At 42.1% G+C, this 12,632-nt stretch overlaps 1 protein-coding gene across 1 annotated transcript in view; it reads left to right on the plus strand.

Moving 5' to 3' along the window:
- Nucleotides 1-12,632, plus strand: part of UBXN2A (UBX domain protein 2A) — a 99,051-nt gene that overhangs the window by 11,631 nt on the left and 74,788 nt on the right. The window contains exon 2 of the mRNA XM_069236019.1: nt 5,483-5,542. Coding sequence (XP_069092120.1) covers nt 5,499-5,542 — 44 coding nt within the window. The 5' untranslated portion in view covers nt 5,483-5,498. The remainder of the gene's footprint in view (nt 1-5,482; nt 5,543-12,632) is intronic.

The following is a 12,632-nucleotide window of genomic DNA, read 5'->3' on the forward strand; positions in this document are numbered from 1 at the left end:
CCAAGTGTGTTTATTGTAGTTCAATTTATAGAAGGAATAGTGCAATGGAATGGGGTGATGGTAGAGGTAAGTCCAGGGTATTGGTCCAGTCTGTTTATAGCACAGGTCCAGTGTCCAATGGGCCATAGGAAGGGGAGCAATGGCAGTTCAGAGTAGACAGTGGGAGCCAGTGGAACACAAGAGGAACATTCATGAGGGTCTCATTTTCTGGCAGTGGTCTTGGCAAGTGTCTCTGGCATCTGTCTGGGCCGAAGGGACAGTTTGCGGGGTGGTTCACCTTCTGCAGGGGGAGGGGTGCTGGTGGTCTGTGGGTCCTGTGGCAGGGCCTCCTGTCCACTAGCTGCAGCAGATGTGGTAGGCTGTTCAGTTGACTGACTAGTGGAAGGGGCCCGCTGGTGTGCTGTATATTCCCTCATGAATTTGGCCATATCACCAGCACCCCTGCTATGGAGACCATGGTGGTGTTGAGGGCCTGCAAATCTTTCCTGATCTCCTGATGGTGTAGCTCCTGCAGTCGCTGGTTTTCCTGCATGTTGTTAAGAATCTGGCGCATCTTTCCTCGGGTTGTTGGTAAACCCCCAGGACATTAGTAAGTGCCCCCGGACAGTCAGTTCCCTGGGCCTGTCCTCCTCCTGGCGCACAGCTGTCCTCCGAGTGTCCCTGTCCCACTGTGCCTCTGTCCCCTGAACGGTGTGCCCACTGCCACTGACCCCAGAACCCTGATTGTCTTGGCTGTGAGGTGTGGACTGGGGTTTCTGTACAGGTGGGCACACTGCTGATTGACATGTCTTGGGGACAGAGATGTGGGGATGTTGGGTGGGTGCTGTGGTGTTCGCTACGGGGGGGCGGCTCTGTGGTGGACTGGGAGTGGGCTGGGGTGGCCGACTGACCAGTGGTCCCTGATGGGCCAGGTAGTTCATCCAGATCCAGAAGTCCAGAGTTACTGTCATCACTGAGGGCATCTTCTGTTGGGGGACTGGATAGTCAAGGCACCTCGCCTCTGGGATTGGCTGGGGTTCCTGTGGGGATGTAAGTGATGTATTATGCTTCATGTCTGTGACATATTGTACATCCCTAGCTCCCCCTATATCGTTGCTGTTGCCCTGCTACATTTGTTTGTGTATTGTGATGTACTGTGGGATTGTTCTCCATGCTGTGCATGCATTGGTGGTGGGTGTACATGCATTGGCATGCAGGGCTTGGCATTGGGGTTAGTCAAATGTGTAGGTGCACTGTGTGGGATGGAGTGGAGTGATGTGAGTCGGGGTGAGGGGGTGAGATGGCATGCAGGTATTTAAGGGGGTGATAGGTAGTAAATATTGACTCGCCAGTGTCCAGTCCTCCTTGCTCCTCCCGTGCTGTCAGCTGTGGAGGAAGAGGTGGGGGTCCACCGCCAGTCCTGTGGATGGCAAGCTGGTGCCTTGCTGCCATGGAACGTATCTTCCCCCGTAGGTCATTCCACCTCTTTCTGATGTTGTCCCTTGTTCTTGGATGCTGTCCCACGGCGTTAATTCCGTCCACGATTTTCCGCCATAGCTCCATCTTCCTGGCAATGGAGATTTGCTGTACCTGTGCTCCAGACAGTTGTGGCTCTACCCTGACTATTTCCTCAACCATGATCCGCATCTCCTCATATGTGAAGGGGGGTGCCTTTGTGGGAACATGGGTATTGTGTGGTGTGTGTTGTGCAGTGGGTGTTGAATAATGTGGTGGGGAGTGGTGTGCGTGACGAATGGATGGGTGTGTGTAGTTGTTACTGTGATTTGCGTGGCTATCTCTTGGCTATTTTTCATGTTCGTAAAGTGTTGTGTGTAATGTGGGTGTGTATGTTATAGTGCTGTGGGTGTGTATCAGTGTCAAGTGTGGGATTTTAGATTTGGACAATGTTGTGATGTTTTGTATTTGGATGGCCATTCTGACCGCGCTGGTGTGTACCGCCAGTGTTTACCGCCGTTGACTGTCCGCAGTGGTGGTTCGTGGGTCATAATGTGGTGGGCGTTGTTTTGTTAGTGTAATGGTATGGGTGTTCGTACCAACACTTTTACACTAACCTTTGGTCTGATATGTGTTTGGGGCAGTATTCTGTCGGTTTTGTGTGTGTGTCATAATATGGCGAACGGATGTTCGCCTCCACAACGGTATGTTGGCGGCCGTCACCGCGGCGGTAAGCGGGATTTACCACCAATGTCGTAACAAGGGCCATAATGTTATGTTCCTTTGGCACCAAGGCACCTGAACATGACCCGCTCCCACTTCAGAATTTTAGCAACCAGAGGCTCAGTCTTTGGAAATGGTGGCTACTGAAATGGGGAATAAGAACTATTCATTGCTTTTACCTAGAAAAAACAGAGATCTTGCCAAAATAACACAGAATTTGCACTGTTGACTGTAGATCTCTATGAATATCCCCTAAATACAAGATGTCACCAATATACAGAGATACAGTGTGGTACACTCCATTAATTGCAATACCTCTGTGACTTGTGGATAGAATTGTAATTCATCCAAGATCAGCTCCTCAAAAGTGAACTTTCTTCTTTTTCCTGGTGCTGAGTGGGATGGCTGTGCTTACCCTCGTGGGGGTTGTAGAGTGAGAATTTTTCCCTGTGAAAGGCTGTATGTGAATTTTATCCTGCCTGAGATCAGACACCTCTGAAAGTTCAATGGCACTGGAATATTTTTGGAGCCTGCGTTGATGTGGGTTTCTGAGTCTGCATTGGAGCCAATTTTGACGTGAAAGGTGGCTTACAAGAGACTCTGGGCTGAGATGGTGTTAACTGGTGCTCACACTTGGAACCCATGGCTAAAGGTATCTTGGGAGTTGCAGGGGTGTCTCGGGTTGAGAGGTCTCGGACCTGTGAGCCGAACCTGAAAGTTGGTATCTTTTGCAGCTAGTCTCAGGACCTAGTGTCATACTCCCTCAGAAGCGTTGCTCTGTCTTCTCTATGGCACTTCCTGAGGTCGTTCTCAGGGGGTCAACAATAATAGGTCGATGAACATAGACACTAGGCATGGTCTTTGTCTTGGACCCTTGGACTAGCTTCACGGTTAAAGCCTCTTCCTTGATCTTGATGTTGAGGCTTCTGATGTCAAATATTCAAGGTTTGTACCTCTTGGTACAAATGAACCTTATAGGTTCATTTGATGTTCTTAGGGCTTGGTATATGTTCTTGGGGCCTGGTATATTGGTGGAATCTCAGTGCTATGTGATGAGCCCAGTGGCACTCTCACCGATACCTTAGCATCTTCTTCTTATTTTTAAACTGTTTGCAAGCAGAGCAGGTTAACTAATTGTGCTCTGGGGAGAGGCAGAGGTTACAGACCTAGTGGTGACCGTACCAGAGGTATTGCATGTTAACATCTTGTGCAAAATGAAAAGGGTTTTCTCCATACTTCTCTCTCACATCAGTCATCCTGAGTCTTGATCAGGAAACCTTACGGTGCTGTGCGACACCAAAGATGCGTGGGCACCAAAGTTGAAGTAGCTGATTCTACAGGTGGTGTATGTAGATGTCCGTTTTATGTAGCTGACCAGAGAAAAGTACTTGTTGATGGTCCCAGAGCTCGATGTGGCTGCCTGACCACAGTGGCAGAAAAACACCAAACTGAGATGGAGTCTTTGTTTTTGGTGCATTGTGGGCTAACGGAGGAGTCACAAGATATCTCAAGACTGTAGACTTCTTAGAATAAAAAGTTTCTAAACATCCGCATGCAACACTATATGATAGGAGTATGCACTGCATGTGAATCTACAACACTAATAGCAACAGATGGTTACAGGATAAGTAAAAAATACAATTTAACGGCATCAAATGCTGCACATGTATCTAAAAAGATATTCACATTTACAGTGCCTTAACAATCAGCATATCTGGTGGTTCTCAGCACACCCGCAGCCAGGACATTAACAGACTGCAGACTAAGAGGTGTAGAAAAAGCAAGCGAACAGGCCTTTTCCATTCATGCACCCAGGATCTGGAACAACATCGCCATATTGATCAGGACTGCCCAAATGCTCCTCCAATTCAAGAAAGAGATGAAGACTCACCTCTTTAAATAACACTATATCACAATGCATTAACGTTCCATGACTAAATTCCTCTCATATTACTCGTATTTATGGTTGTCTTCGACCATGTAGTGCACCCTGCTGCTTTTTTGCTAGGTCCCCGCTATAGATTTAGCATATACATACATATATATATATATATATATATTTATATACAAAGCTCAACCCCTTTGATAAGAAACTCCAAACGTTCATAAGTTACTTTCATCAAGGCCGCCTCAGCATAAAAAGAAGGCTAAAACTTAATTGAAGCCCTTTAAAAATACAATGGAAATCCAGTAATAATTGTATATTTGACATAGCATGCTGGTGCAAGATTTTGGATGGAAAGGGCTATTTATTCAGTGCTTGATAAACAGGTCATAGGGTCCACCGCAGGTCTACAAAGTGCTAGTTGCACCCCCCATTTACAAATGCAGAAGATGAACTAACAAGATCTGTAAATGGCAGGCTAAGTAGTTTTGAATTTTCCTCAAACAATTTAGGAGAACAGCAGTCTACCAATAAGTTTACTGTATTAATGTTGTTTAGTGACCTTAGAACAGTGCTTCTCAACCCTTTGATTCCTGTGGACCCCCCACATAATCACTATTGGAACCCAAGGACCCACTATTGGAATGTGGTGACCCCCCCCCTTGAGAAATTACTTAAAGCGAGAGACCTTAGCCTAAGTATTTTTGATGATTTGAACCGCAAAACAATACACAAAAAATACAGGAACAAGTATTTGTCAAACAAATACACACTATGTAATCATTTATTTAATTCACAAACAAATATTTTAAAAAAAATCGAAATTTTTATGAGAAGGTTGGACCTTTAATTCAGTTGAGGCCACTAGTTCTCCATACTACATTCTGTTAATGCACTTGCGCTGCTTCCACTAATCAAAATGAGAACACTGACTTAATTGCTAATACTCTTTACATTTCTAAACAGTCGCTGACCCACTGAGTAGGCTTTTCAGACCTCCAGGGGTCCCTGGACCACAGGTTGGGAACCACTGCCGTAGAACATTTCCTGTTACTCTACCACAAAAGTAGTCTTTGGTAAATATTTTTTAACTCTTTCTGTGAAAGAAACTGTATACTTTCTGCAGCTGCCTTCTCACGACAGTATTTCCATCTTCATCTCTGCTAGCGATTGCAAGTTTTTTTTATCAATCACATTGTATGGCTGTATATGTTCAAATGCAGCTCAAGTAGAGAAGTGTACTGTAATGCAACATTAGTTTGATAACACATTAAAATCAAAAAGCTTTCTAAATGTGTTCAAATCTGTACATACTGTTTGTATTGTTGCTAATAACCAATTATTTATTTTCAGCGCTGCCTATCAGATAGCTTTAAATGTCTTCTTTAAAGTTTTCTACTGTTATTCTGTCACTTAAGTGTTTTTTTTTTTTTACCCTAGAGCGAGACTGAGCAAGATGAGGGAAGTTGAAAAAATGGAAACTGTCAAACGAGATGACAGGTACATGTGTTTACTGTAATTTTTTATTTTCCATTCTTTCAATCTCTATGTACTTTTCATATGGGCGGCAAGGGGGTTCTCAGTTTAGATGTCTCCATTTGAGAATTTGTAGCCATTTATAGTGTTTTGCCACTTGGAACCTGGATGGGGGTAGATAAATTGGCAGGTGCTTCTTTGGGTTATCCATTCAAACAATAAATAAAGGCAAATCATGAATGTTACAATCCAGTTTTGTCAGAAGTGACTGCAGTTTGACCTTATGTCTACCTGGTAATTTCAGTAAAGTATTGTCAAGAACTCCAACATACACTGTAAGTGCAGCTGTTGATACATTGCATTGTGATTGCTTCCATGGATCCCCTGTATCAGTGAGTGCAACCACTCTTATAATACATTTCATTGCACTCCCTATCGAGGTAAAGCATACACGACCATTCAGTGTGTTGAGAAGACGTGATAAGAGTTAACATAATTTTTAGCTGGAACTGAACTTTATTATCACATCTGCTCAACTTTGTCAAATTACTTCTAGATAATGTTACTTTATATTGGGCGACTGCCGGGGATACCTCCCATGACCTATGCTTTCCAGTGAAAGCAGGATTATGCCCTCACAGTGTTATATTTGCTGTATTCTACTTTATTCACTGAGAGTAAACAGGTACTAAATAGGCTAGTTTATGGTGTTGCGTCCAAAACATGGGTTGCTTTTCTCATCCCCCTCCCACTTGGCTGGCCAGAAGTCTGAGTGTGCAGTTAATCCCTTGCGACCAACGACATGCTCCTAGCATCCCAGGTGTTAAGGCTGACCCTATTCAACGAGGATACTCCTCAGCACCCAACATCTGTTATTTCCTGACCGAGTCCACCCTAGTGATTGACTGCCTTTTACAAAAATCCCTCCTGTGCTCCTCTTTCTCTTCCCATGCCACCTCCTTGCCAAGCTAGATGCCCATGGTTATCAGTCCTCTCTATCGGATCACCCTCTTGATTTGAGAAGCCATACACCTAATGCTGCCACTGACTACAGGTGATCAACCCATCCCCCAAACTATGACCATACCCCCACTTTGGATTCCTCTATTTCTGATTTGCTTGCACCCATTCCTGCTCCTGTTCAGTTATCCTTTTTATCACCAATGCTCCTGTTGGCATAGTTCCCTCTGTAGTCTGATTCACTTAATGCGCCTAAGCAGGCAAGTCTGCTCCTGGGACATGTTTACTTTCTAAAGAACAGGATCAAATAGCCCCATATCTGGTTATAGTTACAATTTCTAAGCTTTTCTACGTTGTGCAGAGACCTCCTGTCTGTACCTTTTAGACGTTTTCATGTAAGCTTTGGGTTTTGAAATCTGTATTTCTATGAAGACGAATTGTGTTTATTCTAATTTGATCCCTTGATCCTAGATATTGTCCTACAGACAATTCTTTACGTTCAATTTTCTTGAACCATTTTGACTGACAAATTGGGGATGATCAACAAAGTTGGATAACAATTTTTTAAACAGAGGATTTTGTCACTTTTGTATCTTCTGTTGTTTGTTTTTTTCCTACTCCTCCGTCATTCCGAATCTGGTTATGCTACATTCCATGGGGTGTTTGTAGCTAACTGGTTGTGAAAGGTAGTGTATGCTGGAAATGACTATAAACCTTTCCTTAGCTCTTCTCCAGGATGATTCCTTCTCCTTTTCCTCCGTGGACTAATGCCCTTTATTATTTCCCAACCCTTCCACTTGTCACATTTTCAAAGATACAAAGCTAACCTTTAAGCATTTTGTGTTTGGAAAAGGTGATCATGGGCATTGTTATCACTTTATAAGTGCATCTGACCTTAAAGATATTAACTAAAGGCTCACTTACAAATTGGATCTTCCTCTTGCATTTCTGGGCTGATGAACACTGCTATATTGCTGTTAATTCAAACACTGCCAGGACTACAAGCTGAGCTATCAGCTGCTAGATAAGATAATGCATATATTAAATTGTTTGTACTAAATGCCATTCAACAACGATTAGATAACCCCCTTGTGCCTTATAATTGAACAGTAGTAATAGTGCAGGATCCAACAATTCCCCATCCTGCTGCTGTCCCTGTTATGCATTCCACTTGTAAAACTCTGTTACTTAAAGATTTCATGGAAATTCAGAGAAATGTGTATCCTTTCGGACTCTGTATTTACTTAAATATACTATAAAACCCACCTTGTATTGGGACAGTCAATTCAAGGTCATATTTCCGATAGCTCATTTAGGGAGAGAAGCTTTAGCTAATTCGCACTTATGTCATAATGACCCAATTCTGTGTGGTAATATCTGATTCTTAACAGTTCAAAGCCACACTTGGTATACAGTCTAAGGTTATAGAATGATTACATGAAAACAAGGTGGGCTGACTGGGTTTCTTCTATCACACACTTTAAACAGTTAATTACTATGTCAATTGGTCAGAAGAAACCCAGTTACTTGTATTAGAGTGTGGGCGTTTTGAAGATGCCATTGCTCAAGTAATCCCTACACCTGCTACTGTTTCTGACCTCCTTGAAGTCACTCTTCTTTTAGAACGCTGAATGAACATAGTTATGGGCATAAAAAGGTAGCGATCAAAAAAACCTGCAGAAACAGGTATTACTTCATTTTCTTCCTCCTGAACCCATATAGATGGGTAGTATTTAAGAACTTTTATGTCAGTGCGAACATAACCTTCGCCATGTGAAAGGATTGTGCTTGGATTCTGGTTTAAAAGGTGATTTTAGGAGCCGGGTCTGGTGACTTAGTGGACTAATGCGTCCACTGTAGGGTCTTGTGTTTGACCTCATGGTCACAGGTTCAAATCCCGGCTGGTCCACTCAGCCTTTCATCCAAGTTCTGAGGTCGATAAAATGAGTACCGTTGACTTGGTTTACAGTAAACATCTGTTATTCAGCGCCAAGAGGCCTACGGGTGAATGTGCGCTTTACATATACACATGTTATGTTATTTTGTCAAAATTGTTTATGGTGGAAAATGCCAGGGAAGAGAAGTAAGAGAACCATTTTCAAGGGTCATGTCTTCTAATTTGGTATCTTCATGTTATGAACCACCATCTGTTTCACATTTAATGACACCTGTTCAGTTTGATAGTAATTCAGGTTCTATTAGCACTAATGCACTTATTGATTCTGGAGCTGCTAGAAATGATATGATATGGACCAAAGCTTTGCTCAACAAGATTTTATGCCCGCGGTAGTAAACGAACAACCCATTAGTAGGATGTCTGCAAATGGTTCAGAATTAACTAACGTCTGGTGCCATTACCCATTAAAGTATTGCACTGTTGATGTAGATTCAAGAACACAGGGAACACATTTGTTTTGCCATTATTAGTACCCACATATTCTCCTTATTCTGGATATTTCATGGCTATTACATCACAGTCCTATTATTAAATGGCCAGCTGTCACCCTAACTTTTCAAACATCTCCTAAAACAGAGATATCTTGTTCCAGTACTAAGGAGATAACTAGGTAAGTGCTTTATAGTATTGCTAGTTGCTCTGCCAAATTCCTTGACCTCCTTTGTGCTAAAAAAAAAAACTAAGACTTATTGATCTGATTGCCAACAAACCTATACCTAATGGTATTCAATATCAGCCAATGAGTTGAAGGCACTACAAGAGTACATTCAGGACAGTCTAGATAAGACATTTTACTGTTCAGTCCAATGAGTTTTGAAAGAACTGTGCAATAGTCTGCCTTACTATTTTCAGAAGAAAGGTTAAAATAATTGTGTGATGCCTTCCGCAAAAAAAACACAATCTTGACTGAGCAGGACTAGCTAAGTCCTTGTACAATTTTGTGCTGTCTGACTTTGTAATTTCAGTCTTTTTAACCAAAAAGTGCTGGATGAACTGCTAATATCCATTAAATCAGGTTCACCATATGGTCCTATCCCTTTGAGGATCTGGAAGGTAGCTGCTTCTATTCTCTTTCATCTGTTACACATCTGTTATAAATCTGACTGCAGACGTTCTGTCTGTTTGGGAACATGCTCTGGTTACCCCACTCTTAAAAAAGCCCACAGTTGACTGAGCAATTACAACCTAATTTCTTTGCTGCCCTCTCCAGTGAAAGTTCTGGAAAACCTGATTAACAGTTATTGTCTTACTTGGAGGAACACAAGATTTTGGGCATAGCTCAGGCCATATAGCTATGGCAATCTTAGCACTGAAATGACAAAGATTTCTATTTTTAAAGAGGTATAAGTTCTAGGAAACTGGGGCTTATCATCAGCTCTGGTTCTTATAGACCTTTCAGCCACATTTGATACGGTTTCACATGATATTTTATTACTCGGTCTAACTGAAATGGGTGTTGGTGGACTAAAGCTGGACTGTATTACTTCATACTTGCAACAGTAGGTTTAGGCAGTATATTTGGCCCCATACTGTTTAAGATTTAAACTGTTACATCTGGGTGTCCCCTAGGGTTCATGCTTGATCCCAACACTTTTTAACCTGTATGTCCATTGGCAGGCTCTGTTGATCAGTTCTTCAGGTCCAGTTTTACGAGCTGTGCAGATGATAGTCAAAATTTAATATCCTGAAGGACTCCACTCACAGTAAAGCCAGCCAATAGATAGAGAAAAATAGAATTTTAATAAAAACATGTCTTGGTTAATGCCAGACCTAATTAGGGACCCAGTGCTTAAAGAAGGTCAAACAACTGCACCCATTGTATGTCTTTGAAATAGTGGCTTTCATGAATTCACAAGAATTTACAGAAGTAGACCAGGAAATCGTACTCCTAGAAAATATTTGTGAACTGTATTTTATCACGAGCAAATATGCATGTGTAGATTTGCTCATGTGAAGATCTGTTGAGCGTTTACAAGTTCACTTTCCCTCCAACCACTTTTTTCCCAATCCTGAAAGAGCTTTTGCTTCTGCCATTGTCAGGAGTGAATTTCCAACCTTTCTCAGTATGGTAAAAGGATAGTGAAGATATGGTGAGCATCCTCAAAACATGCAAGTTAGTAGGTTTGCAGACTCAAAGGCATTCCAGCCCTGGAAAACTATTGCTTGCTGCTTCCACCACCCCCAATATGTAGATCTGCGGAAAGGTGGCAAAATAAGGAAATTGCTATAGTAGGGATTGAAATTGCAAGTATTCTTAGTAAATACTATAGTATTAGCCCATGCATGATCAGAGAGGCTATTATCAGAGCTCTTACATAATGAGATTACTGCCATAATTTGTCACCACACTACATGGCACCAAAGGGACACGTATATTTTTTTTAAGGAAACGTAGATTTCAGAAGCATCCTATCCCATGAACAAGTAAATATTTTATTAAATTCTACACCCCTAAATATGTGTAAGAGAAGAATAAGAGTTTCTTTATAGATTGGAAGGGCTATGGTCCAGAGGAAAAATATGAGTTTCATCTGAAAGTGTTCATGAGCCATGGTTGCTTAGGGCTTTCTGTGCTAGACATCCTGACCAACTGCAAATACCTTCAACTCTCTCTCCCAGCAGACCACTTACAATGGAAGGATAGTGTCATGCATGTAAGCAGGCTGCCCTGTGATGTCAGGACATAATTACGTTATATAAGACGCAAAACGGGGTCAAACAGTTCCCGGTTGCTTCTCACGTACAATTGTCAATCTGCCCCACAATTTCTGCGTTGTTCTGAACGTGCTATCCACTGTTATTGTGGATACCCTATGATGAATGTACAGAAGCAGGATGAAGAGAGTCATCACCCTAGACTAACTATATGTCCTTCTCAACCTAACTCTGTCTTCTCTGTGTGTGCCCAAAATCAGCGACACTGATTAAAGGTTTGCCTGAAGCCTACATCAGATGTCGTTTGAGCATAGTATTGTTTTGTTTGGATTTGCCCCTGGAAACCTTGCTCTTCATTCTTGTGCTTCACATTCCCTGGTTAAGAATGTTTTGTTTTGTACCTTTTGAGATATTTTAAGATTACCTTTGGTTTCTGGAATGCATATTGCTGTGAAGACAAACTGTGTTTAACCTAAATTAATTCACGTATCCTGGAAATTGTCCTACAGATTACTTTCATTTAAATTCTCTTGAACCATTTCAACTCGCACTGGAATTGTAAAATGAAGTTGCAATAATAATATTTAGAGAGGGGATTTTTTCGCATTCATGGTCATTGGTCTCCAGGCATTAACCTAAGTTACTAACGAGCCTTTGGAGGGACAGTGCCCACTGATGCAACAGAATATGCACCTGTTGCACACACTGTTTTGGCTCTGGAAGCCATTCTAAATGAAACCGACGGACTCCTAATCTTGAACCAAAACCAACCTCATAATATAGCCGTAACATTTTTTACTAACTATTCATCACTGATGACAGTTGGCAGTGTTGATCTGCCAGCCGCAGGCCAATGATGTGCCAGTTGAAAAATGTCAAAACTGACTGTTAGTAGCTGCCATGCATGGGTGAATGTTTATTCTTTTACTGCTCTGTGATTTGTATCAACGTTTTTGCTCTCAATGCCCTCAGATTTTAAGTCCTGTCCAAGTTGCAAGCACTAGATGTCTAGCACAAATTGTAATTCTTTGTAACTTTGGTGTCATGGGACAGACCATGACCCTGTCACCTCTGTACCGTTGTGCACCCAGCTATTTATCGTCGTGCATAAGGAGTTGCACTTAAAATATAATTCTCATTTGCCTATTAAGTATGAAGAGCTGCTTCTAGATCACTGAAAACAGCATCATTGCTAGAAGAAGCATCTTGTCGCAGTAAGTCTGGCAGCAAAGCTAAAATGGACATCGCAGACTTCTTCTGAGACAATGCTGAGAAATTGGCTTCTGTTTACTTGAGCTACTGCAAAGCAAATCTGGTGAGGATGTGTTTATCTTTACAGCTGATATCTCTGTTACTTCCTCAGAAGCCATTAATGTGCCTAATGTGTCTTCCAAACCTTATAGATACTTTCTAGTAGCTTTGGCCTTGAGCCTGTTTGTCCGTCAAATGTGGCGTCTATTTCTTCCTTCTTTGCCTTTTTACTGTCTTGCCACATTTCTTGCCCTTGTATAAAAAGCCTAAGGCATCAGCTTTGATAAGTGA

Source organism: Pleurodeles waltl, chromosome 5, assembly GCF_031143425.1.
Source record: "Pleurodeles waltl isolate 20211129_DDA chromosome 5, aPleWal1.hap1.20221129, whole genome shotgun sequence".
Lineage (NCBI taxonomy): Eukaryota > Metazoa > Chordata > Amphibia > Caudata > Salamandridae > Pleurodeles > Pleurodeles waltl.